The sequence below is a fragment of the Denticeps clupeoides genome, chromosome 17, assembly GCF_900700375.1.
Source record: "Denticeps clupeoides chromosome 17, fDenClu1.1, whole genome shotgun sequence".
In the NCBI taxonomy this organism is placed as follows: Eukaryota; Metazoa; Chordata; class Actinopteri; order Clupeiformes; family Denticipitidae; genus Denticeps; species Denticeps clupeoides.
In genome coordinates, this window is record NC_041723.1 from 9,066,009 (window position 1) to 9,090,435 (window position 24,427).

Here is a 24,427-nt window from a genome sequence, read left to right on the forward strand (position 1 = left end):
TGTGCTGCTTCTGCATCAGAAAGTGCTGCTGGAGAACCAGGAGGAAGAATAAAAAGTGATGAGGGGATAAAGGATGCACAAGAGGATGCACATGACAGTGTATTTATTGGTGGCAGTACAATATGGAGGGATGTGTCAGGAAGGGCATCCAGCAACCCCTAACAGGAACCACCAAAAGAAGGAGCAGGAGGACAATGGCCACAACTGTTTAAAAATTGTTTGTGAATTCCATAAACCACTACAGAAATATCACATTACTGTTTTTTTCTTTAATGCACACCATATTGTGACAAATGTGACACTGTTGTATAATTTCATATTTTTCATTTGACAAAGAAATAGTTTTAAATTAATTAGAGAGCAGGACATTTTGGGTCCATGGCTTAGTGCTGATAGGGGAGTCTTGTGGGGAGTGAATCACCACTTGTCACGGGAGGGATTGTGTGGTGCACATGCAGACATCGTGGATGAGCTTTGGGAGTCGGGAGGTCTGGAGCAGGCTGAACGGGGGAGTTCCTCTGATCAGATAGGATACAGGTTGGAGCGGAATGGGGGGAGTGTTACACCCATGTTACACCTCTTCTTACCTCCCTCCACTGGCTCCCGGTAGCTGCTCGCATTGAGTTCAAATCCTTGATGCCTGCCTACAGGGCTGTAAATGGAACTGCGCCCTCCTACATCAACACACTACTACCTAGATACACTCCTGCACGCTCTCTCAGATCGGCAAACGAAAGGAGACTAAAAATTCCTTCTTCACGGGGTCTCCGATTCCAATCATGTCTGTTCTCCGTTGTTGTCCCTGGCTGGTGGAACAACCTGCCCTCCTCCACACGACTAGCCGAGACTATCACCACTTTTAAGAAGAAGGTGAAAACCCTCTTATTCCAAAAATATTACAGACAAATTTAACACATACACATGCATACACATTTAACAAACAAATACAAAATGTATAAATACATTATAATTTTTCTTAGTCTAGCACCCAACACTCTCCGAGCATGCTCTTCAATGACAAGTCTAAGCCTTATCAGGGCTCTTAGTTTGTAAACTCGATATTCTATAGAAATCGAACGAGAATTGCTGGTGTCTTCCCATTGTAAGTCGCTTTGGATAAAAGCGTCTGCCAAATAAAGTAAAGTAAAGTAAAGTAAAGTAAAGTAAAGTGTAGAGGAACATGCTGCCTTGTGCAGTCACACCGAGGTGGGGGCTGCAGCACACGGTGGAAACAAAGGCAGTCATTACCATGGCCAAGCAGAGAAGTCAAAATCTGAGTCTGGGGGGTGAGAGCGTGGATGATATCATCGGGGTCCTAAAAAGAGCAAGCAAGGGCAATCCAGAGAAAAGAGTCAAAAGGGTCAATAGGCCAAAAACTATCTAGGCAAGAGTTAAAGGTGAGCAACAAAAAATGGGAATTGACGTACACAAAAAACCCCACAGTTGACAAACAAGCTAGAAACAACATGGTGGCTGGACCTTTATATAGGACACCCAGCTTCTGCTCTGGGGTGCAGGCTTTTTATATGGAGTTTGCTCCTTGTTCTTTCTCTATCTTTCCCCTCTGTACATGTTCCTGCTTTTCTCATTTGGGGCTCTCTGTAACATTGGCACCATGCAATACATGCAATATTTCTATGATTCTGCAATAGTAATCTAACTATGTCAATAATTGAGAAACTATTAATCCCTGTAATGTCTATTGTGGCATGCCTCTGTAAGTCCAGGTAACATCAGAAGAGTTAAAATACATAGCTAACAATTAATGGAGTCAGATTAATAGGGTCAGTGAAAGATCTGACGTCCACCCTTTACTTCCAAGTTGGACTATGTTATGTTCAGGACACATTGCTCTGTGAGTCCACCTATTTAGTACAGTTGCACTACTCTGTCATCATGGCAGAAGGTGTGAGTTTACATTGGAGCTCAGATAAAATTGTACAGGTATTTGAAATCATAATGTAGAAATCATGCTTACTAAAACTACACTTCATTAATATCATATTTCCTAATTGTGTGATGGGTCAGCCAAACAGTAAAAAACAATAAATAGACTGAATATATTTAAATAGAACGAATAAGGCATTGCAATGAGTATATCCACAGAATTAAAAGCGAGAGGCAAAGCTCAAAAATGCAACCATGAAGTTGGCTATTCAGAAAAGTCCAATAGAGAGGATTGATATGTTGGTTGTAAAGACTCCATAGGTCTAGATCAATCAGTAATATAAACGTCCTATCTGGGGGTTTGCAAAACACATCAGACACGTGACTCGGCAGTCTCCGCCCCTGGGTGGAAGCCACAACCTTTGGTCTGGTTATTTTCCCATGAAATCTGACAGAGAAGAATGCAGCAGCTCTGAAGACTGAAGCCTGGCAGGTTTTTCTCCTGAACAGAGATGACTTCTGTTCGTCCATTTTGTTTCATTTTGCAGGGTCTGTTGCTGGTCGGCTTTTATCAAGTTGAATCCGGGAATGTCCTTGTCATCCCAGGCGAGTTCAGCCACTGGCACAACATGCGTGTGATTGTGGAGGAGCTGGTGGAACGCAACCATTCAGTAACTGTGTTGGTCAGCACTGCTTCAAACACGGTGAAGTACGCAAAAGAAGAAGGCTTCAGATTTCAGTTCTTCAGCGTGTCTCATGAGGAGCATGAGTTCAGTGCAATGTGGGATGAGATGACAGACATCTGGGTGCAATACCAAAATTCCACTATTCTGCACACTGTTTCAAGAGTGATTGACTTAATGAAAAATGTGAGCGCCTTTGAAATATGTGAAGCAATGATTAAAAACGAGACGGTCATGGGCACATTGCGACAGTCAAAGTTTGATGTTGTCCTGTACGATCCCTTTATCGTATGTGGTGACCTGCTGGCGGACATGCTCAATGTGCCTTTAATCATAGTCATGAAAATGTTCTTTGGCTACACTTTGGAGAGAATTTGTGGACAAATGCCATCCACTCCATCATATATACCGACTCACCCCGTGCGCTTCAGTGACCGAATGAACTTTCCAGAGAGAGTGCAGAACTTCCTGCAGTATGTCATGCTTACGACCATATTTTATACTCTGAGTCATGTACAACTGAACCCCATGTACAGTGAAATTAAAGGTAAGAGGACTGTTTTAATGCACTGCTTTCCAAACATGTTGTCAACCTTTGTAGATAACTTTTTCATAAAAACACAAAATAAAGAAAATCCCTCCCAGAAATTTGTATACTGTGGAATTTGTAAAAATTATATGCCTTGTGCAGTATACATTAGTTTACAATATATTTTCATACCTTTCCCTGCAATAGCTCAGCACCCAAATCATTGTCCTAATTAGCCATTACAATAAAGAGTAAAGTTTTTTTTTATTTTAACTAGTATGGCCACATACAGGGGTGTAAAAACTGTTCACCACTCTCTGAGTTCTTACTTTCTTCATGTCATGTCACATTTAAATGGTTCAGATCATCAAACAAATTTAACTATTAGTCAGAGACAACACAAGTAAACACAAAATGTGGTTAAGTGAAGAATTTTATGATAAGAGAAGAAAAACAAAGTGACAAAGTGATTGCCCCCTAAACCTAATAACTAGCTGGGCCACCCTGACTAGCAACAACTGCAATCAAGTGTTTGCGAGTCTTTTACAGCACTGTGGAGGAATTTTGGCCCACTCATCTTTGTAGAATTAGTTCAGCAACAATGGAGGGTTTTCATGCATGAACAACTTGAGGTCACGAACAGACGGCCGGACATTCTCCTTTAGAAAATGTTCAGGTCCTGAAGCAGCGACACAGCCCCAGACCATCACACTACCACCACCATATTTTAATGTTGGCATGATATTCTTTTCTCTGAAATGCGGTGTTACTTTTACACCAGATAAGGTAAACTGAGGCAAGTGAGGCCTGAAGTTCTTCGGATGTTGTTGTGGGGTTCTTTGTAACCCTTGTGGGTTACAAACCCCTGTGTCGTTGCAACACTTTTGAGTCATTTTGGTCTGTTAGCCACTTCTGGGAAGGTTCACCACAGTTCCATTATTTTTGCCATTTGTGGATAATGGTTCTCACTGTGGTTCGCTGGAGTCCCAAAGCTTTATTACTTTTTCCAGACTGATCTTAATTACTTTCTTTCTCATTTGTTCTTGAATTTCTTTGTATCTCTGTATGTTATGTCCCTGGTCTAGGGTCAGGAACATAGCAAATGGGATAAAGGAGCAGAAACTCCAAAAGAAGTGATTGCACTTACGACTAGCCGTTTATTACAAAGAAAGATATATGAACAAACAAAACACACACAAACAAAACATTTCAGAGAAAGAGAGAGGGAGGCAGACACACAAACAGAACATACACATACTCCATTACGGTACATCACACTGTATGGTGGGTAACATTTGAGGATATTTGGGTCTACATCACTTTGTCAGTCTTATTTAAGTGCATTCTTGATTGAGAACAGATGTGGCAGTAATCAGGCCTGGATATTAAAAATAATTATTAAAATTAAGATATTAAACATATTAATCACTGTTCAGTTATGTTTTAATGAGGGGTGTCACTTTGTCACACAGGGTCATTGAAGTTTTTCCTCCCTTAATAATAAAATCCTTCACTAAAAAAACACATTTGGTATTTACTTATCTTGTCTTTGACTAATATTTACTGTTTTTTGTCTGGAACATTTAAATGTGACTAAAAGTGGACAAAAGTAAGAAATCAGGGAGGGGCAAACACTTTTTCACACCACTGTATACTCACTGGCCACTCTATTATTAGTATGCAATGATTGGTACCCTCACAATTCATCCTTTGGAGTTTCCTTCAATAAAAAATATCCATCCACATAATAAATTAATTTGTGTTCAGGAGAACCAGTCACATTATGTGACTCAATTGGAAAAGCTGAGATTTGGCTCATGAGATCATACTGGAACTGGGACTATCCTCGGCCTTTCCCTCCAAACTTCGTGTTCATTGGTGGCTATCACTGTAAACCTCCCAAGCCTCTTCCAAAGGTAAGGCTCAACCTTCAGAAGCTCTATGTTCAAACGTTCAATGCTTGGAAAGTTATATTAACATGAGAATTTTCTGCCTCATTTTAGGATATGGAGGACTTCGTACAGAGCTCTGGAGATGATGGTATTGTAATCTTCTCACTGGGTTCCATCTTTAAAAATCAAAATTTGGAGATGAGTAACAAATTTGCCTCAGCACTTGGAAAAATTCCACAAAAGGTTAGCATCTAGTGCACATGCTGCTTGTGAAAATATGAGAAAATCTATTATGCTTTTTCTCTGACCCCAGGTCTTGTGGGCTCTCAGGGGTGAGAAACCAGAAACTTTGGCCCCAAATACAAGAATTTATGACTGGATTCCTCAAAAGGATTTACTAGGTAATAATTTATGTTTATATTCTTCAACTATTTTTGCTTTTCCCTTTCAGTTAGATGTCTGACTTGGTTTATTGCATTTTATCAAAGGTCATCCAAAGACTAAAGCCTTCATATCACATGGTGGATCTAATGGAATGTTTGAAGCCATTTATCATGGAGTCCCAATAGTTGGAATTCCCTTGTTTGGTGACCAGTTTGAAAACATATTATTCATAAAGAACAAAGGGGCTGCAGTCATGCTGGACTTCTTCAAACTGGAAGCCGAAGACTTGGTGGAAGCCCTAGACACAGTGATAAATGACCCATCGTATGTAACACATATTTATATATTTGAACAAATACATGACTCTTAGGGTTCTTTCATACTTTAAGCATGTTGGCTAATGTTCATTCACTAGTTTGAACCTCAATTTAATTCTGTTTTTGTTTTGTTATACTGTTGTTCCAAGTTTGTTTGATCAATGTCTTTAAACTTAAATTTGAGGGTGGCCTAGTGGTTGAGGAAGTAGATTTCTAACCAAAAGTTTCCAAGTTCAAATCCTGAGTTGCAAAAATGCCACTGAGGCTCCCTTAAGATACAGATTGATGTCAGTCATGATTATGGGCTCTGACCTCCTACTGCAAATCCAGACAAACTGACATTTCTGAACATGATTCAAGTTCTATTTAGTGCTGAGAAAATATATCAGTGAAAATACCGTTTATGAAATGTTGTGATTGAAAAAAGTTTGTTGTTTCCTTACCTGTGAAAGTGCGGTGCCTTACTTTAGAAATTTCCATTTTATCTCCAGGTACAAAAAGAACATGATGAGGATGTCAGAACTTCATCACGACCAGCCAACAAAACCTCTGGATCGGGCATTGTTCTGGATCGAGTTTGTCATGAGGAATAAAGGAGCCAAGCACCTGAGAGTACAGGCCCACAATCTCAGCTGGTTCCAGTACTACTGCCTGGATGTGGCAGTGTTTCTGCTGACTGTGGTGGGACTCTTCATATTCTTCATGGTGAAAACGTGCTGCTTTTGCATCAGAAAGTGCAGCAGGAGAACCAGGAGCAAGAATAAAACTGAGTGATGAGGGGAATAAAGGGGACTCTGGCCCTGTCCACAGGAAATTTTTCTTTAATATGTGAAAATTTCTGGTCTTCCATCCACACAGAAATGGTATTTCAAGAATGTTTGTTTTCTGAAACGGGCTCCAGAGTAAAGTTTCTTCTCCCGCGTATTTGAGTGGACAGCAAAGCGTCTTTTTTTGTGTGTAAATGCTGGTATATTAGCCCAACCTCCAACCTGACCTATAACCCTATACCACATCCTATAATCCTGTAACCTGACCTATAACCCTATTAACGCATCATACATCTAACCCTGGCACTTTGTGAAATTAAAATTAGTAAGACAGTGCTGGTTCCCTGGTCTACAGTTAATGACTTAAGAAAGGGTAGTTTACTGAGACACTGAGGTACCATAAAATGGGGCCGCTTCCTTAACCACTACGCTACCAATGCCCCATAAAAAAAACATGCTGGTGTTATGATTGAATTGATTGAATTCAGTATGTGCTTGACATTTCAGTCAGTCAATGAAACATGTAATTTATGCAATTTATATCTGAATGTACCGAATGAACGCCATTTGAACATTTGTAAGAAGAGTAGGTCCTGAACCACTTTAAATTAATTTTTACTAAAACCAAACTTCGTAATAGTGCACAATAGTACAGAAAACAACAAATACAATTTGGTCATTTTGCTGCTTAACTCAGACCACAAACATGTCTGTGAACCAGCTAATCAAGAAAGCTAAAGATTGAAACCCAACAAACCACTGTGTCCTGTGCAAAAATTGCCTGAAAAGTACTAAAGTTTCCTTAGCATTACTTTTAATTTTTAAGCAATTCTGGATAAGAACTTAGGGGCAATGATCAAAAGTGGAACAAGCAATAACTGATAAGTGGAGTTGTTAAGCCTTTGAAATCCAGAGTAAATCATTAGTGAATGAATTATAGCTGGATGTTTGCTCAATACGTCAGACACGTGACACAATATCCACTCCTGGGTGGAGACCACAACCTTTGGTCGAATCAGAGTGCGAAAAGTGAAAACCTTATCCCTGTGACAATTTCCGAGTACCGCTGAGACATCTGGTCATGCAGGGATGATTTCTATCCGTCATTTCTGCTTAATTTTGCAGAGTCTCCTGCTCTTTGGCTTTCAGAATGTACAGAGTGGGAATGTCCTCATTCTTCCAGGAGAGTTCAGCCACTGGCACAACATGCGTGTGATTGTGGAGGAGCTGGTGGAACGCAACCATTCAGTGACAGTGTTGGTCAGCACTGCTTCAACCACGGTGAAGTATGCAAAAGAAGAAGGCTTCAGGTTTCAGTTCATTAGCGTTCCTATAGAGGAAAGTGACTTCCGTGCAATGTGGGATAAACTCATAGATGTCTGGATGCAATACCCAAATTCGTCCATACTGGAGACTGTTTCTAGAGGCTGGACTCTAATGGATAGTTTGAGCACCTATCCGAGTGTGTTTTGCAAGTCAATGCTTAACGAGACAAACCTAGGAACACTGCGACAGTCAAAGTTTGATGTGGTCCTGTTTGACCCCTTCACCCCATGTGGTGACCTGCTGGCGGACATGCTTGATGTGCCTTTTATTGTGGTTATGAAACTGTTCTTTGGCTACAGCTTGGAGAGGATATGTGGTCAAATGCCATCCACTCCATCCTACACCCCAACTCAACCTGTGCATTTTACTGACCGAATGAACTTTCAGGAGAGAGTGCAGAACTTCCTGCAGTACATCTTCCATACGCTTATGTTTTTTGCAGTGATGCATGTGCAGATGCAAAACATCTACACTGATATTAAAGGTAAGTTTGTCCAAATCCTTTACCATTACTACAAAGATATTTTTAAGGATAGCAACCTTTTTTGTGTGGATTTGCACATATACTTATTGTTCAGGTATCTTGGGATCATGTTGACGTATAATGGAAAAGTGCATTGTGAGATTATGTGAAAAGCAGGCCAGATCAGAAATTTCATGGGTACTGCACCAGTTTGTCATGTTGAAACAAAAGATAATTGTTAAAACAAGGCATTGAACTTTTCAATTAATTTTTGTCCCTGTCCCTATGGACCTGTATTTTTTGTAAGGATAAGATCACAGCCTGATGGGTGATGTGTGAAATGTGTAGAGAAAATCAGTGTTGCCAGGTGTATGATAATTATCATATTTGAATCATAATTTTACCCTATAAATGATCAATAATTAAAAAAACATATTGTACCATAATTGCCCCATAATTGTTCCGTAGGTGAAAGTTGCATTATACACCATAATATTCACAGTCTATGATGATATGTGTTTTCCTGAGCAACGTCAGAATGGAAATTGGTTGCGTACAATACATTTTCTCAAAAACACTGGAGGGTATTGCTCAGGTCACACTATAGAGCTAATTAAAGATAGCATTATAATCTGTTCATCTGTTCCAAAAACTGGTCATCAAATTGACATAAATAAATAAACAAATAACTAAATAAATAAATAAGTGTGTGTGTGTGTATACATCTTTGTTCAGGAGAACCACCTCTCATGTGTGAACCATTTGGAAAAGCTGACATTTGGCTCATGAGATCATACTGGGACTGGGACTATCCTCGGCCTTTCCCTCCAAACTTTGTGTTCATTGGTGGCCATCACTGTAAACCTCCCAAGCCTCTTCCAAAGGTAAATCTAAGCTGCATGACCTCCAGAGGCAACATGTTCAAAATGTCTCTTATGCTATATTTAACAGGCTAAATTTCTGTCTGATTTTAGGACATGGAGCAGTTTGTGCAAAGTTCTGGAGACGATGGCATTGTGGTCTTTTCACTTGGTACCATTATTAAAAATATTACTCTGGAGAAGAGAAACACAATTGCCTCAGCTCTTGGACAAATACCACAAAAGGTTAGCATGTATTGCATACTGCTGCATGACAAAACATGAGGTGAACTAATTTGATTGAATTCTGACATCAGGTCTTATGGGGTTTCATTGGTGAGAAACCGGAATACTTGGCCCCAAATACAAAAATTTATGACTGGATCCCTCAGAATGATTTACTTGGTAATAATTTACCTTCATCTACTTCTACTTCATTTATCATTTTTGCACATTTGTTAAATGTGTGACTTGGTTTCTTCTACTTTATCAAAGGGCATCCAAAGACTAAAGCTTTTATTTCACATGGTGGATCTAACGGCATTTATGAAGCCATTTTTCATGGAGTCCCAATAGTGGGAATACCACTGTTTGGTGACCAGTTTGAAAATATATTATTCATGAAGAACAAAGGGGCTGCAGTCATGCTGGACTTCTTCGAAATGGACACAAAAGACATGGTGGAAGCCCTGCGCTCGGTGATAAATGACCCATCGTAAGTTACAGAAATGTATCAAATACACTTGATTGTTATTTTAAGTCATATGACACATGATTGTTAGGGTCATAGAGTGTCTAACGTTCACAATCAATAATTCACCTTTCTGAATGTTTAAGTTAAATTATCTGTTTGACTTGATAGCAAATACAGTCCAGAGACTAATTTGTGATGTCTGCTGATGCTCTACAAGTAACATAAATGAGAGTTGTTAATAATCTCTTTGTTCGTCCTACACCCCCTTTATATAATGTATGTAAAATGGTTATTGTCCCTTTTATTTCATACAACTTAATTGTGTGAGACGTGTGATTGACAAAGTTGCTGTTTTTTGAGTTGTGAGTAACTGAGAATGTGGAATGTCTTTTATAATTTTTCTATTTTAACACAAGTTACAAAAAGAACATGATGAGGATATCAGAGCTCCATCACGACCAGCCAACAAAACCTCTGGATCGAGCGTCATTCTGGATCGAGTTTGTCATGAGGAATAAAGGAGCCAAGCACCTGAGAGTACAGGCCCACAATCTCAGCTGGTTCCAGTACTACTGCCTGGATGTGGCAGTGTTTCTGCTGGCTGTGGTGGGACTCTTCATATTCATCATGGTGAAAACGTGCTGCTTCTGCATGAGAAAGTGCTGCTGGAGAAACAGGAGGAAGAATAAGAAAGAGTGAGAACACCAGATCTGGTTCAAAACTGTGTGTTGTTCTAGTCTTGCAGTTTAACACCATACAAATGGAACAGAAACATATTCTATGTTTGCATAAATTTGAAAAAATCTAGAAAATGCAGAAAATTATGTCATTTTATTTCCTGTTTTCATGTTGTACTATTAAATAACACACAATAAAACGTTTATAAAGACATTTATGCAAGAATTATGAAAAGATTTTTAAGTAATAATTTGATCTAGTTGTACACATGATTGTATCACATGATTGTCACATGTGATACAATCTTGATCTAGTTGTATCACATGATTGTCACACACACACACACACACACACACACACACACACACACATATAATCTCAGTCACTATTGTAGAGTACAAATATTTTTGTAGGTTGTATTCATCATGAAATTCTTTTGAACCACTGCACCAAATTTTATGTATTTTATTATATTGATTATTTGTGAGTTACAAACAACATAAAATGTAACAAAATACTCACAATCAGTGTGAAATGGGGTACATGTCTCCCTGAGGCCATCCCTATAGTACGAGTGTTGCAGTACCCCTGCCATCATAACAATGGTGGAGAAAGAGTGATGAAAGAAAGGATCAGCAGGATGTTAGAGATGATTACTGCTGAAGAGAAGTGAAGTGAAGTGAGGCCACCACTGCCCACCACTGCCACGACCACCACTGCCCACAGAGGATCTAAAACAGATTTCTATCTGTTTCAGTCAAGATAAATGAATCAGATACCAAAACATACATCCATAACTATTTTAGAAAGCTTTAAAATCTAATACTATTTCTTTTTGGTCATAAAACATTTTCACTTATAGTAAAGTGTTTGATTCTAAGAATTTATTTTTTCCTTTAAATTATTCAGTCTTTCAGTAAGTTTGCGCACTAAAATAAACATTAGAATGGTTTATATAAGTATATAAATCACGTGTCAGGTGGCTGTATCTGTAAATAGTGGTTGCAAGTTATCTGGATAAGAGCACCAGCTAAATTAAATGTAATGTGCTGAATACATACATGGAAATAAACGTGAGAGACAAAGTTCAAAAGGGAAACAACTTTGAAGAGTGATAAGCGGGCAGTAAAAAATGGGTAAATCATTAACATCAGCTTATTTGGTGGACGTTTACTCAACACATCAGACAACAATATCCGACAATGCCACAACCTATGGTTCAGTAAGTTTTGTTCGAAGTCAGAGAGGAAAGCAGGAGCATTTCCTGGCTTTTCAGAGATGATTTCTGTCCGTTTATTTTGCTTCATTTGGCATGGTCTTCTGCTCTTTCATCCTGTACAGACCGGGAATGTACTTGTCCTCCCAGGCGAGTTCAGCCACTGGCACAACATGCGTGTGATTGTGGAGGAGTTGGTGGAACGCAACCATTCTGTAACAGTGTTGGTGAACACTGCTTCAACCACGGTGAAGTATGCAAAGGAGAAAGGCTTCAGATTTCAGTTCTTCAGTGTTTCTCTGGAGGAACATGACCTAAATGTAATGTTTACTGAGTTCATGGACATCTGGGTGCAATACCCAAATTCTTCCATTCTGGAGACAGCCTCAAGAGTGTTGAATATAATGGATGGTTTTGTCACCTATCACCGTGTCATGTGTGAATCAATGCTTAAAAATAAGACAGTCTTGGAAATACTAAAACAGTCAAAGTTTGATGTGGTCCTGCATGACCCCTTTACACCATGTGGTGAGCTGCTGGCAGACATGCTCGATGTGCCTCTCATAGTTGCTTTGAAACTGTCCTTTGGATTCACCTTGGAGAGGATATGTGGTCAAATGCCATCCACTCCATCCTACGTCCCAACTCAGCCTGTAAACTTCAGTGACCGAATGAACTTTCTGGACCGAGTGCAGAACTTCTTGCAGTATGCATTCCATACACTGATGGTTTTCACACAGATGCATGAAATGAAAAACATCTTTAGTGGTATCAAAGGTAAGCACGTTGTCCTAATGAAACTGAAAGACACAATTTCTTTATATTAAGAATATGTGAAATTCCATTGCAGTCAAACCAATTGCAGGTTCTTAGAGCTGGATATAGAAGAATGTAAGCTAATTACCATTATTGATTGGCATTGTAATCTCCTCCATCTGTCTTCCTTTGGCTTCTTGCGTTTGGGGTCACCACAGCAGATCGGCCAGTTTGGCTGTCTGCACAGAAAGTGAGAAATACACTGTCATGGGCATATCCAGTGGCTGGGTTGGTGGACCTACGAAATACACTAATTATTAATGCTTTTGTTAATTTGGTGGAATATGAATTTACACTGAAATAATATGGGGCAGTGGTGGCCTAGAGGGTAAGGAAGCGGACTCATAACCAAAGGGTTGCAGGTTTGCTACTTGCAAATTCATTTAATAACTGGAAACAAATGCCTTAAGAATACCATAGTTTGTGAAAAAAACTGAATTTGGCATTCCATTGATGCATGATCTTCATTTTAATAGACACATGTTTAATCAAATTTCACATCATATAAAACAATATTTTCTGATAACATTCATTATATACTTCCTAGGAAGTGTCTATCTGCTTTTTTTTGTTTAGCTTTTTCCATTTTTCTTTTTTTTTTTTTTTGTAGGAGAACCTACCACCTTGTGTGACACATTTGGAAAAGCTGAGATTTGGCTCATCAGATCATACTGGGACTGGGACTATCCTCGGCCTTTCCCTCCAAACTTTGTGTTCATTGGTGGCCATCACTGTAAACCTCCCAAGCCTCTTCCAAAGGTATGGCTCAAGAGCTCCTATGTATATATGTGGCAGTATATTCACTGGCACTGGTATTGCCTTGTTTTAGGATATGGAGGACTTTGTACAGAGCTCAGGGGAGGATGGCATTGTGGTCTTCTCACTGGGTTCCATCTTTAAAAATCTCAATTTGGAGAGGAGAAACACATTTGCCTCAGCACTTGGACAAATACCACAAAAGGTTAGAATCTAGTGCATATGCTGCATGTTAACATCCGAGGAGAACTAATCGGCGTGATTTCTGACCTCAGGTCTTGTGGGCTCTCAGTGGTGAGAAACCAGAAACTCTAGCCCCAAATACAAGAATTTATGACTGGATTCCTCAAAATGACTTGCTTGGTAATCATTTACCTTCAGTAGTTTACCCTCATGTAGTTTTTTTCTTTTCAACTACAGTCAAGTGTCTGACTTGGTTTCTTGCACTTTTTAAAAGGGCATCCAAAGACTAAAGCCTTCATTACACATGGTGGATCCAATGGGATTTATGAAGCCATTTATCATGGAGTCCCAGTAGTGGGTATACCTCTGTTTGCCGACCAACCTCAAAATATATTATTCATGAAGAACAAAGGGGCTGCCATCATGCTGGACTTGTTCAAAATGGAGGCCAAGGACCTGGTGAAAGCCTTGTGGACAGTGATAAACGACCCATCGTATGTCACACATATTTATACATTTGATATGTTTTAACGTTGTTTAGAATAAAATGCAATTAGGCATTACTTTATTATCTGAAACAATAATTAATGTGTTTCAGATAACCATTTAATGTGACATAAATTCCTACACTTGTAAAATAGGCGTAGGACTTTTATTGTGTCATAAATACTGTGATTAGTACTGCAAATGTTGTGTTTGCTGTGTACAATTAAGAATATGGAATATCTTATCATTTTTTCACACCAGTTACAAAAAGAACATGATGGCAATATCCGAGCTCCATCACGACCAGCCAACAAAACCTTTGGATCGAGCAGCATTCTGGATCGAGTTTGTCATGAGAAATAAAGGAGCCAAGCACCTGAGAGTACAGGCCCACAATCTCACCTGGTACCAGTACTACTGCCTGGATGTGGCAGTGTTTCTGCTGGCTGTGGTGGGACTCATTGTATTCCTCATGGTGAAAATGTGCTGCTTCTGCATCAGAAAGTGCTGCTGGAGAACCAGGAGGAAGAATAAAACAGAGTGATGAGGGGCACTGATTCATTGCTGGGGTCAGACAGCTTCTCTTTAAAAAAATGCATGTGGCATCCTTTCATGCTTTTCTGCATCAAAGATATATCACAACTAATCCCATATCTGCACATATTTTTGTTTATTGTGATAGTATTTTTACTTACTGAAAAATAATATGATTTCTCTTAATAATTTTCATTATCTCTTACATTACATTCTAATATGAAATGCTGGCACAAAACTGTCATGACACCAAGGAAGGGGAGGACCCAGGTGCAAAGCACAACCCATCAAACCCTTTAATACATGCACTTACATGATCATCCTCACACACACACAGTGACAATGTCAGGATCATATAAACGAGACGTGTCCAGGAACACTGTTGTAGGCACTCCTTTAACGGAGCGAGGGATTCGGAACTGGTAGCGCTGGATGCATGGGAGTACTATCATTACCAAAACAATGTCACAGAAAAGGGTAAAAAAAATGGTATAACAGTATAATACAGAAATCACGTGTGCAGAAGGTCCAACACAACAGTGCATGGTCAGGTATCTGGCTGGAGCACCCACCAGGCATGGGCATCACATAGAAATACACTAAAATGAACCTGAAAAGAGTGAAATCAACTGAACACCAGAAACGATTGAGTAGATTTTCTTCTTCAGTATACAGATATTTATCAAGCATTTCTTTCTAGTTTTCTCTGTTTATTCAAATTCTGTTGACCTTTAACCCTATGTGAGCTATGGAAATGTGAAGTGTATGGTGTAAAGTGTTGTGTTTGAGGTGAAGTAAGTAATGTACTGTGTGTGAAGGTTACAACAGAGTGATAAGTTTGAGGATAAGCAGGCATGGAATGGACAGGGAGTGAGTGGCAGATGCAGTGAGTGCTGTACAGAAGTGTCTGTCCAAGAGGAGTTAGATGGGAACACTGCAGGCCTCTTGGCGCAACAGAAGGGCGACAAGGCCCTGACACCGTCCTGGAAAGTGCAGAGCAGCCATAAATTAGCCTGTGCTGTTGAAGGGGTCCCCAGCTGGTTTCCCAACACGCAGAGAATAATTACACTGCCTCCATGGTCCCCCTGCCTTGCTCCCAGACACCTCACCAACAGGACTAAAATTACTGCCAGTCAAACCCGGCAATTCACCTGAATGCCTGCATCCAGAAAAACACGAAAACACAGACTCTTACACTGTGTGGGACATGGACACAAACAGATGGAGGATAAAAGAAAAACGTGTCCGGGGGAGATTCTGTAAGATGTCCAAAATCCCTCACAGGCATTGAGCTGGGGTCAGATCTGGTGACTGAAGGTCGTATCATAACATTTACATCATTTTCATACTCATCAATCATTCAAAGAGGCTCGTATCCTGTGGATGAGGGCATCTTTATCCTGGAAGACAGAACTCCCATTAGGACAGGATGTTTCATCATTGGATAAAGGTAATCACTCAATAGAAACTTGTACTGATTTGCAGGAACTGTCTCTTTAAGGAGACTAGTGGAGCGAAATGCCTCACAAATTAGTTTTTCTATGAATTTACTCAAATTTTGCTTGACTTTTTCTCCAACACACTCCTTATAATAATCAGCCTGTGGTAAACTAAAAATCGTTTATCATTATTTCATGAATTACTTTTTAATATGCTATGGTCATCCCATGTCTTTCTTTCTTCATGCGTGTTCTATTTCACCTATGAATTACTGATATTGTGTGGGCAGTCAGGTCCACTGAAACACATTGAAAAGATTGATTCAAATATAAATCCATGTGAAATGAAACTGTTCACACACATGCTGACAATTCAGATTTTTTGGTTGGGTCAGCACTCCATTCGTCACTGGCTTAATCACCCCACTGAATTTTTAAAATCTAAGTCTATTGGGTCAGTGGATGAAAAGACTAGAGGCGAATCGGTGTTAGCTGTCATCTGAGGACTGAGGTCAAGATTTCTTGAGCTCAGATGCACTTTTTTTATTTTGGTAAAATTTTCTGAAGAGAATATAAGGAGAATAATCAAACTTGCTTTAATTGATGTCAGCCCTATTATAGTCTGTAGTCAATAGTCTATCACTAAGTATCACTGCATTTAATGAAAAATACTTGGTGAACAGGGTTCATTGGATCTAAGGGGAATCTGAACCAGACTTGAAAACTATGAAAGAAATGGAGAACCACTTGTTACTTGGAGTTTTGGAATAGCTTCCAAGTGTAATTGCTGTGTAGTTTATTAATAAGCTGTCCAAACTTTTTGAAAATGCTGGTTCTGAAAACAGAACCTGGGAGTAAGGGATAGGCAAGTGGGTCCAGGAAGAAGGCATAAGCTAAGTTATCCCTTTCTCATCTTCTTTGTTCCCCTCCTATCACTTATAATCATTAATTTTCTTTTCACTGGGCCATTATTCCGATTCTCATTATCCACACCCAGAACAGTGGGATGATGGGTAAAGATACCCATAAACAGAATAGGTACTGACCCCACCCTGCCCCCTCCTCCTCATCTCCTTTCCTGTCTTCTCTGGGTGCTGCTTAAATTGCCTGTTATTCTTTTTGATCCCCTCTCCACTTCCCATCTCCCTCGTCCAATTGCAGGTGTGTAAATGACAGCGCATTTCAAGGACTCCCTTCGCCAAGTCCCCCTCTCATTAAACTCCCTAGGTGCGTACTTCGTCGAAGACACCATGTTTAAGGAAACAAAGCTGTCTTCTTTTGGTACAGCTCCTCTCCTCCCCTCAGCCCAGTCTATGCACTGTGACTCCTTAAGAGTGAGATAGAAAAAAAGAAAGGGAGAAAAAAAAGTCCCTCCGAGGACATCATATCCCACAATGCACGGTGAATATGCAAATGTGGCTCGTTGATGGGAAATGAGAGCGTGGGAGTTGATGCCGATGAATAATAAGGTGGGTAATGCTGGTGCCACAGCCCTGCCCTCCCATCTCCCCTAAGGGGAAGCAGCAGAGACAAGGGCACTGGCTATGATTAGATTAAACCGGCAGAATGGATGTTGAAACAAGTTCATGTTCAGTTACGCACGCATTTGTGGTGCCACATGTGTGTTGGTACATGGGCTGACCAGTGGTGACATGATTGCCTTAGCCAAGTGTCAAAGTTTACTGCTTGAAGATTTTTTTCTGCTGACGCAGGGTGTAGACACATGCCTGTCAACATCTGCCAGTCAATATGATGGAAGGTCAGCTTGGGAGTGACTGGTCCTTTTATGACCCTTGACCTGGAGGACAGCCCTGTCAGGACTGGGGAAAGAGGACAAACCTTATGGGCAAAGAAACCATCCAATGGAACCCTTCCTATCAGCTTTTTTGTCTTATTTTTTTCTACTGTATTGCAGTATTTTATGGCCATTTTGGTTAATAGTGGCCAAAACTTACACTACCATTCAAAAGTGTTGGTTCACTTACAAATGTCAATGTTATGAATAAAGAGTGTATTTTATGTCAATTTAAGCAAGATCCCCAGTTTGCCAGGGTGTTTTTAGGGGTAACTTGGGCATGGTGTGCAAATTCTGCTCCAACCCTAAGTGACCGCATTTCCATTTCAGAACTGAATCTACTTGGCTAGATCTGCTATCATCAAGCAAACTGCCTAATCTGGTCTCCTGACACGAATCTGTTCAGCTTCAGAGGACCCTGGTCTTAGGTGCATTTCGATTTAATAACTTGTAATGTAAAATGTAAAAAATTAGATTTTTTAAGCTATGGTTCCTGAGTTGCATCTGCTCTGCAGAGTTATAAGCTATTTGTTCTTCTGTTATAAACGAACCCCTTCCCACCTATCTCATGACCTATTTGCTGTCACTATGGTCTCTGGACCAGCTCTACCAGACTCTAGGTTCTTCTCCCAGGCTGCTAGACCTCTAAAGAGGACCTTCTCTTTTGTTGCCTAAATGAGACAACAGGGTACCATTGACCAACCCGCCATTGTTGCATATTTACTGAGCATAAACCAATATATTTAATATCTCAATATCAAGTTTGAAAAAATATCTGTGGCGGTACTATTGCTATATCTATTATTATGGCCCTCACAATGTCTATAACTATGGTCATGCACTGTAAATTGGCCATAGCTATGAGTGTTTGTGCTCCCTCTGGTGTCCGACGCTGGATGGACAAACACAACCCTGACCTGGATCAAGCGGTTGTAGATTATTAGAATTATTGCATGGTTAATTGGGTTTTAACCATCTCAGCAAATAGGAATAGTGCAGTAATTGGCCATAGAGATTTAGTAAAATCATCCAAACACGCAATTATGCATAAACACAACAAAGCAGCTGAGAAGTATAACACTCCCTCATTTGTTCAGTTCCTTCACAAGTAGTTATGCCATTAAATGTACATTTCCTGGTGCTAAATACCATACCAATGATCAGACTTATTTATTTTGTTTATTAATTATTTATCTACGTCCTGCAGAAATGTACTTAGTCGCAAACTCTCCACTTCTGTCTGCTATAGACAAAATAGCAAATTCGAATTGCAGACCTTCTGTTGTTGTCACCCTGATCTGCCTATACAGGACTGTTTGAAAGTGTGTGAACCCCTTGAGAATTTTATTTATGTTTCTATTGTTTTAACCTGATTTACTTATTTTATCATCACCAGTTTTCATGTATCTAATGTCGATTATATATTTATCAATTGCATGTACCTGTTTAAGTAACCCAACATGGAATTAGTGTATGTGCAAAAGTAAGTGAATTCCCAGCTGCACTGGTTAAATCAAGCAGGTAACACATTTGGGTGCTTAATTAATCTTTTAAGCAGACCAATGAAATGAGACATTCTTGGGAAAGGGTTTGGCCTGCACTAATTAAAAGACAGAGGAAACCAACTAAACCATTGTTGTCCCATTCAAATCAACAATGCCAATTACAAAATATATCTCCTTTTGTGTGTGTGTGTGTACATTATTTGGAAGGTGTGCTTTACAAATTGGGATTTGGGTGATGGTGTAATAATTTTACAAAAACAGTGACCATGTCTGGAGGGTTTACAAACTTTCAAGCAGCTTTCTGTGCTTTTTTTTTTATTATTATGCAGCGAAGAAGACTCTATATTGATCGGCTTGATCAGCCTTTCTGTTTTTGTTTTCCACTGTCTGTCTGCTTGTCTGCGGCTGCTGTCTAGAGTGAGCTGCACATCAAACAAAGACCCAACCTGGCAGCTAGGGTAAGTGTCAGGAATGATGGTGAGTGCGATTAAAAATCACGAGTGAGAATTTATATGTAAAAATGGAACTGCTGCACCATGCTTTGGGGTTTTGTTTTATTTTAACAAACTGTTTTGTTCAGATCACAAATCATTCTTAGTTATTATTCTGCAGATTCAAAACAAAGGGGAAGTATTGTAATGAGTTGCTCCTTTTTTTCTGTACCTTGCATGGAGGTGAATGCTCATTTTTCAGCCATATATTTGCATAAATTCTCATGTTTTGAAGCAAGCACTGCCAAAAGTGATAAAGCACACTTGGAGCAAAGTGCAGAAGCGCTAGGGAGGGAAAGAGAGCAGGAGAGGGAGGGAAGGAGTGGGAGGGTAGCAGAAGAAGGGAAAAAAAAAACACAAATGAAAATTGGGGTAAATAAGGAAGGAAGCAAAGCAAACAAAAATAGAGATAGTGAGAGCAGGAGAAGAGGAGCGAAACAAGTTGTGGAGAGAAGAAGTAGGCGCTGCAAAGCGAGAGAGGAAAGAGAGTGAGGAAGGTGAAAAATGGAGAAGGAGGAGTATGAGAGAGAGGCAAAGACGGTGTGGAAAAAAAAAGGCAAGAAAGATTGAATGTGTCTATGTCGAAAGTGGATGACAAAGACATAGAGACACAGAGATTGTATAGAAGGAGAAGTAGAAATAGTAAGAAAACGAGGTTGTGTTTTTACAGCTCTGTGCTCTATGTGTGTGTGTGTTATTACAACTGTATTAAAAGCCTCCAGCACCCTCGCTTACACAGACATATTCGTACATCACACACCTTATACATTCCCCACTACACAGACACACACACATTAAATACAGAATGGCTACATGAATTCCCACACTCACACGCGCTATGCAGTGTGCAGACACGCATGCAAACACATATAGATTCTGCAAATATGCACAGCAGCGCAGACACTCCCAGCAGTGCAAAATGTCACGTTCCATCTCAACATGGACATGTGAAACGCATGAAATATAAATGAAAATCCTGTAGGTTACAGCAGTGCGAGAGGTTTCTCATCCCGCTGCGCGCAGGGGCATTTGTCATGTGCGACACCGTTCCATATATATATAAATATACAGTATACACACACACACACACACACACACACAATCGCATTTCATATGAGTGAAATGGAACGAATGCCTGTTTTCAGCTATCGTGCATTTGCATCGTTAAAGCCCCTCGGAGCTTGGCTCATCCTGAAAGTCTTCCAGAGCTGGACCCGTAATGAACAAGTGGCCCAACGAAAACCCGCCCATCCCAGGGAACCGCAGGAGACTCCGGCTTGAGCCCAGAGTGAAGTGGGGTAGCATAAAGCTACGCTCTGAAACTGGAGAAGAAACACACACACACACACACACACACACACACTTGTGAAGCCAGGAAACCATGCAGGCACATTTTCCTCCTCCAGCAGAAAATCCGAGGTTTAATGGCGGCGCGACCCGGACGTCTGAAAGGGCCGCCACAGCACGGGGCAATTTCAAATCAGATTCTCCTCATCAAACAGAGAATGGAGCGCAGGGCGGGGGCTGGGGGTCAGACAGGGAGAGAGAGAGAGCGAAGCGGAGAGGAGAGAGACGGGTGTACAATGATTACTTGGTCCAGAGAGAGAAATAACAAAAAGAATATATGAACTCATCATAGCCCTACAGCTGTAGAAGATGATGCTTTCCCCTTCTTCCTGTGTGAGCGGAGACCAAGTGTCCTTTAGTTGGTCCTCAAAAAACAAGAATACAAAACCTCAGGTTTAAGCACAGATAAACGTCAAGATAAATAAAGGTTTATATATGTTTATTACATTGCTTATTACCATTGGTCCTCATAAAAACATGAATACAAAGGTGTGGGTGGCTATGAGAGAGATCTTTTCTGAGGCAGTGCGTGTTCACATTCCCGCTTTTAGTCATTCTGGTTTTGGTTGTTGGTTATCGAGATGTTTTCTGGTTATTAGGAAGAACTTTGTTACCTTTTGATATCTCAGCGTGTGCTAGAGAAATGAATTTCTTTGTATGGAGCCTCTTCTTGCTTTGGTGAGGTATTAGGTTGTAAAATCACAAAGGAAACACAAAGATAATGAAGTAAAGTGAAAGGGGTTGAAAAACTGCAGTGTGGGTGCAGGCTGCCCCAGAATTTCACTGTTTTCTTCTTGTTCTCAAATGTCTCCGTTCTCTATTCTCTTCAGAAATCTTATTTACAAGCAACAAACAATATTCTTATTATATACGAAGAGCCACAAGTATCAAAATGAAACATAGAAAAAGTACTAAGTAATTCATGATGCACGAATGTGTCCAAATGAAAATAAATGTTTCAACATGACACATTAATAATGTATTTTATTTCCAGTTTTTATTGTTCATATCATATTGAATTGATTAATAATGTTTTCATTTCCCATATTAAAGCAATCATGACACATTTAATTTAATTTAATTTAATTATTGATTTATTTATCTATTCAGGTTTGTCAATCATAGCCCTCCACAACAATAGAGTGCATGTGGAATATATGAGATTAGATCAAAGTCATACTGTGGGCATGGAGCACGATGTAATAAAATGTTCTTCTCTTCTTTTTAGGCAATTTTAACCTTGAAGTGGATTTTGCGTATTTATATGTTTAAAGGTCTGAACATTAGTAAAGTATGTTGGAGTCACTCACAGCCTTATAAACAAACAGTACACGTTTTAAACCAGAATCTTACTAGGAACCAACCTAGATGTGTCAGAAATGAATGTGGTAAGACTGTAGTTTAAATTAGCAGCTAGTAGCTGCTTTTTACATGTGTAATGTAGGAAAACTAATATTTTATCATTATAGTACAAGATATAATCCACTCCCCAGAGCTCTGATACATGCTGTGAGAAATACTGTAATCATGCAGATGAATGTTGACTGGTGAAGTGATTATCACTTGTGATACACAGCAGTACAGCACACGGTGCACACAGTGAAATTGTGTGCACCGACAAGCACCCGGGGAGCAGTGTGTGGGGACGGTGCTTTGCTCAGTGGCACCTCAGTGGCACCTTGGCGGATCGGGATTTGAACCAGCAACCTTCTGATTACAGGGGCGCTTCCTTAACCGCTAGGCCACCACTGCCCCATTTACTAGTGGGAAATTTTGATATTATATCCGAGTTATTTAGTTTTGATGAGACATGGCACAGTGAAAATACATTGAAGGGTTTTTTTCCATAAGTTCTGCTCAGGGTTGTCGCTGCCCAAGCCCGAGTTGCCAATTTACACAGTGTGCATGCCTTTGGAAACCAGAGAATCTGGACTTAACACAGGCAGAGCATGCGGCACTCCGCACACACGAGACCTGAGCCGGGATTTGAACTCGCAACCTTGAGGTGTAGGTCAAATCAAATGATTTTGAAAGAAAAATACTACATCCATATCTGAGCGAATTTCCTACTTGATCCATTGTGAAAATGACTTGGAAGTTGCATCCCACTGTTCTCCATCTTTCTCCGTGGACCCAGTCCGTTTTTCTCCGGATTTACGTTTGCAGAACTCCTCTTGAGGAGACGGTGTCCCTGTTGCCATCTACTCCCTTTCCTGTCCCTTTCTGCAACATGTCACCAAGGCCACCGACCGATGCCACCGGTGCCCGCACACGCGGGTCAGGAGCCGACACGCATCCACCGGAGGCGCGCAGGCAGCCCGTGCCGGGAGATTAATAGTCCGCCGCGCCGGCGGAGTAACTTCCACTTCCTTACCAGGAGTCGGGCCCGGGCGGTTATTAGAGGCGTAATTGCGGAGACATTTAAAGCGCTCGGCCCTCCAGGGAGCGCAGAATCCAATAAAGCCGCTCATAAGCGGCGGGCCCGCCGCGGCGGCGAAGAGCCGCGGGCCGAGCTGAGCCGGGCCGGGCCGGGCCGGGCCGGGAAATGAGTGATTTATGGCGTGCTGCGCCACTCCAGATGAGGTGTTTTATTAAAAACATACGAGCAGCGTCTCGCCGTTTGACAGGATGAGGGAAGTTACGCAGATGAAATATGGCTGGATGCATGTAAGGCCTGTGCGCGCACGGCTCTGTCAGTAGATTAGCGTTTTATTCAAAACTTCCAACAGAATGAAAAGTTTGACGCGCCTTTCAGCTGAAGTGACAACGATGAGCAAAACTTTTTAAAACGGATCCCTGGGAGAGGAATGTATTATTACCTTTTGGGGGAAAAAAATCCTAATAAACTTCATAACTTCCTGAAGTTCCAGAATTCCTGAAAACATCAACAAGGGCACTATTTTCGCGCTGGCACTAAGCGCTGCACTAGGCCTGGCGCCAGCAGGAAAGGGTTGTTTCATCTTGCTCACTATCACTCCTTCCCAAGCTTTCTTCCTTTCTTTTTTCCTTTCTACAAAGAGTTTTTTTTTTAGTTTTTCCTTGTGTGCAGAAGGGTCCAGTGTGGGGGTGTCAACTGTAGGACCTGTTAAAGCCCATTGAGACATACTGTCCATACTGTCCTTATTGTCCTTACTGTCCATACTGTTCTTATTGTTCTTACTGTCCATACTATCCATACTGTTATTAATGTTCTTAATATCCTTACTGTTATTACTGTCCTTTCCATACTGTCCTTACTGTCCTTACTGTTATTACTGTCCATACTGTCTTTACTGTTCTTAATGTCCATACTGTTATTACTGTCCTTTCCATACTGTCCTTACTGTCCATATGTCCTTACTGTTATTACTGTCCATACGGTTCTTACTGTTATTACTGT

The 24,427-nt window shown here is 40.4% G+C and overlaps 3 protein-coding genes across 3 annotated transcripts; all 3 read left to right on the forward strand.

The window, feature by feature from the left end:
• Positions 1-2,343: 2,343 nt before the first annotated feature.
• LOC114766750 (UDP-glucuronosyltransferase 2C1-like) lies at positions 2,344-6,738 on the forward strand. The gene is made up of 6 exons (XM_028957908.1): positions 2,344-3,117; positions 4,867-5,015; positions 5,103-5,234; positions 5,305-5,392; positions 5,480-5,699; positions 6,184-6,738. The coding sequence occupies exons 1-6, from the start codon at positions 2,400-2,402 to the stop codon at positions 6,464-6,466; spliced, it is 1,590 nt and encodes a 529-aa protein (XP_028813741.1). The 5' UTR covers positions 2,344-2,399; the 3' UTR covers positions 6,467-6,738.
• An 882-nt stretch (positions 6,739-7,620) lies between these two features.
• Positions 7,621-10,501, forward strand: LOC114766629 (UDP-glucuronosyltransferase 2B15-like). Its single transcript, XM_028957622.1, has 7 exons — positions 7,621-7,740; positions 8,228-8,269; positions 8,984-9,132; positions 9,223-9,354; positions 9,426-9,513; positions 9,604-9,823; positions 10,219-10,501. Exons 2-7 carry the CDS (start codon positions 8,230-8,232, stop codon positions 10,499-10,501), a joined length of 912 nt encoding a protein of 303 aa, XP_028813455.1. The 5' UTR covers positions 7,621-7,740; positions 8,228-8,229.
• A 1,181-nt stretch (positions 10,502-11,682) lies between these two features.
• LOC114767193 (UDP-glucuronosyltransferase 2B20-like) lies at positions 11,683-14,481 on the forward strand. The gene is made up of 7 exons (XM_028958775.1): positions 11,683-11,697; positions 11,822-12,473; positions 13,123-13,271; positions 13,342-13,473; positions 13,544-13,631; positions 13,726-13,945; positions 14,199-14,481. The coding sequence occupies exons 1-7, from the start codon at positions 11,683-11,685 to the stop codon at positions 14,479-14,481; spliced, it is 1,539 nt and encodes a 512-aa protein (XP_028814608.1).
• The last annotated feature ends 9,946 nt before the right edge of the window (positions 14,482-24,427 follow it).

Bases quoted from the DNA above. Each gene is read 5' to 3' on its own strand.
- LOC114766629 (XM_028957622.1), top strand. From the start codon at position 8,230: ATGCATGTGCAGATGCAAAACATCTACACTGATATTAAAG. The intron at 9,355-9,425 runs GTTAGCATGTAT...TTCTGACATCAG, and splicing joins TTGGACAAATACCACAAAAG to GTCTTATGGGGTTTCATTGG. The intron at 9,824-10,218 runs GTAAGTTACAGA...TTTTAACACAAG, and splicing joins TCGGTGATAAATGACCCATC to TTACAAAAAGAACATGATGA.
- LOC114766750 (XM_028957908.1), top strand. From the start codon at position 2,400: ATGACTTCTGTTCGTCCATTTTGTTTCATTTTGCAGGGTCTGTTGCTG. The intron at 3,118-4,866 runs GTAAGAGGACTG...ATTTGTGTTCAG, and splicing joins CATGTACAGTGAAATTAAAG to GAGAACCAGTCACATTATGT. The intron at 5,016-5,102 runs GTAAGGCTCAAC...GCCTCATTTTAG, and splicing joins CTCCCAAGCCTCTTCCAAAG to GATATGGAGGACTTCGTACA.
- LOC114767193 (XM_028958775.1), top strand. The intron at 13,474-13,543 runs GTTAGAATCTAG...TTCTGACCTCAG, and splicing joins TTGGACAAATACCACAAAAG to GTCTTGTGGGCTCTCAGTGG. The intron at 13,946-14,198 runs GTATGTCACACA...TTTTCACACCAG, and splicing joins ACAGTGATAAACGACCCATC to TTACAAAAAGAACATGATGG.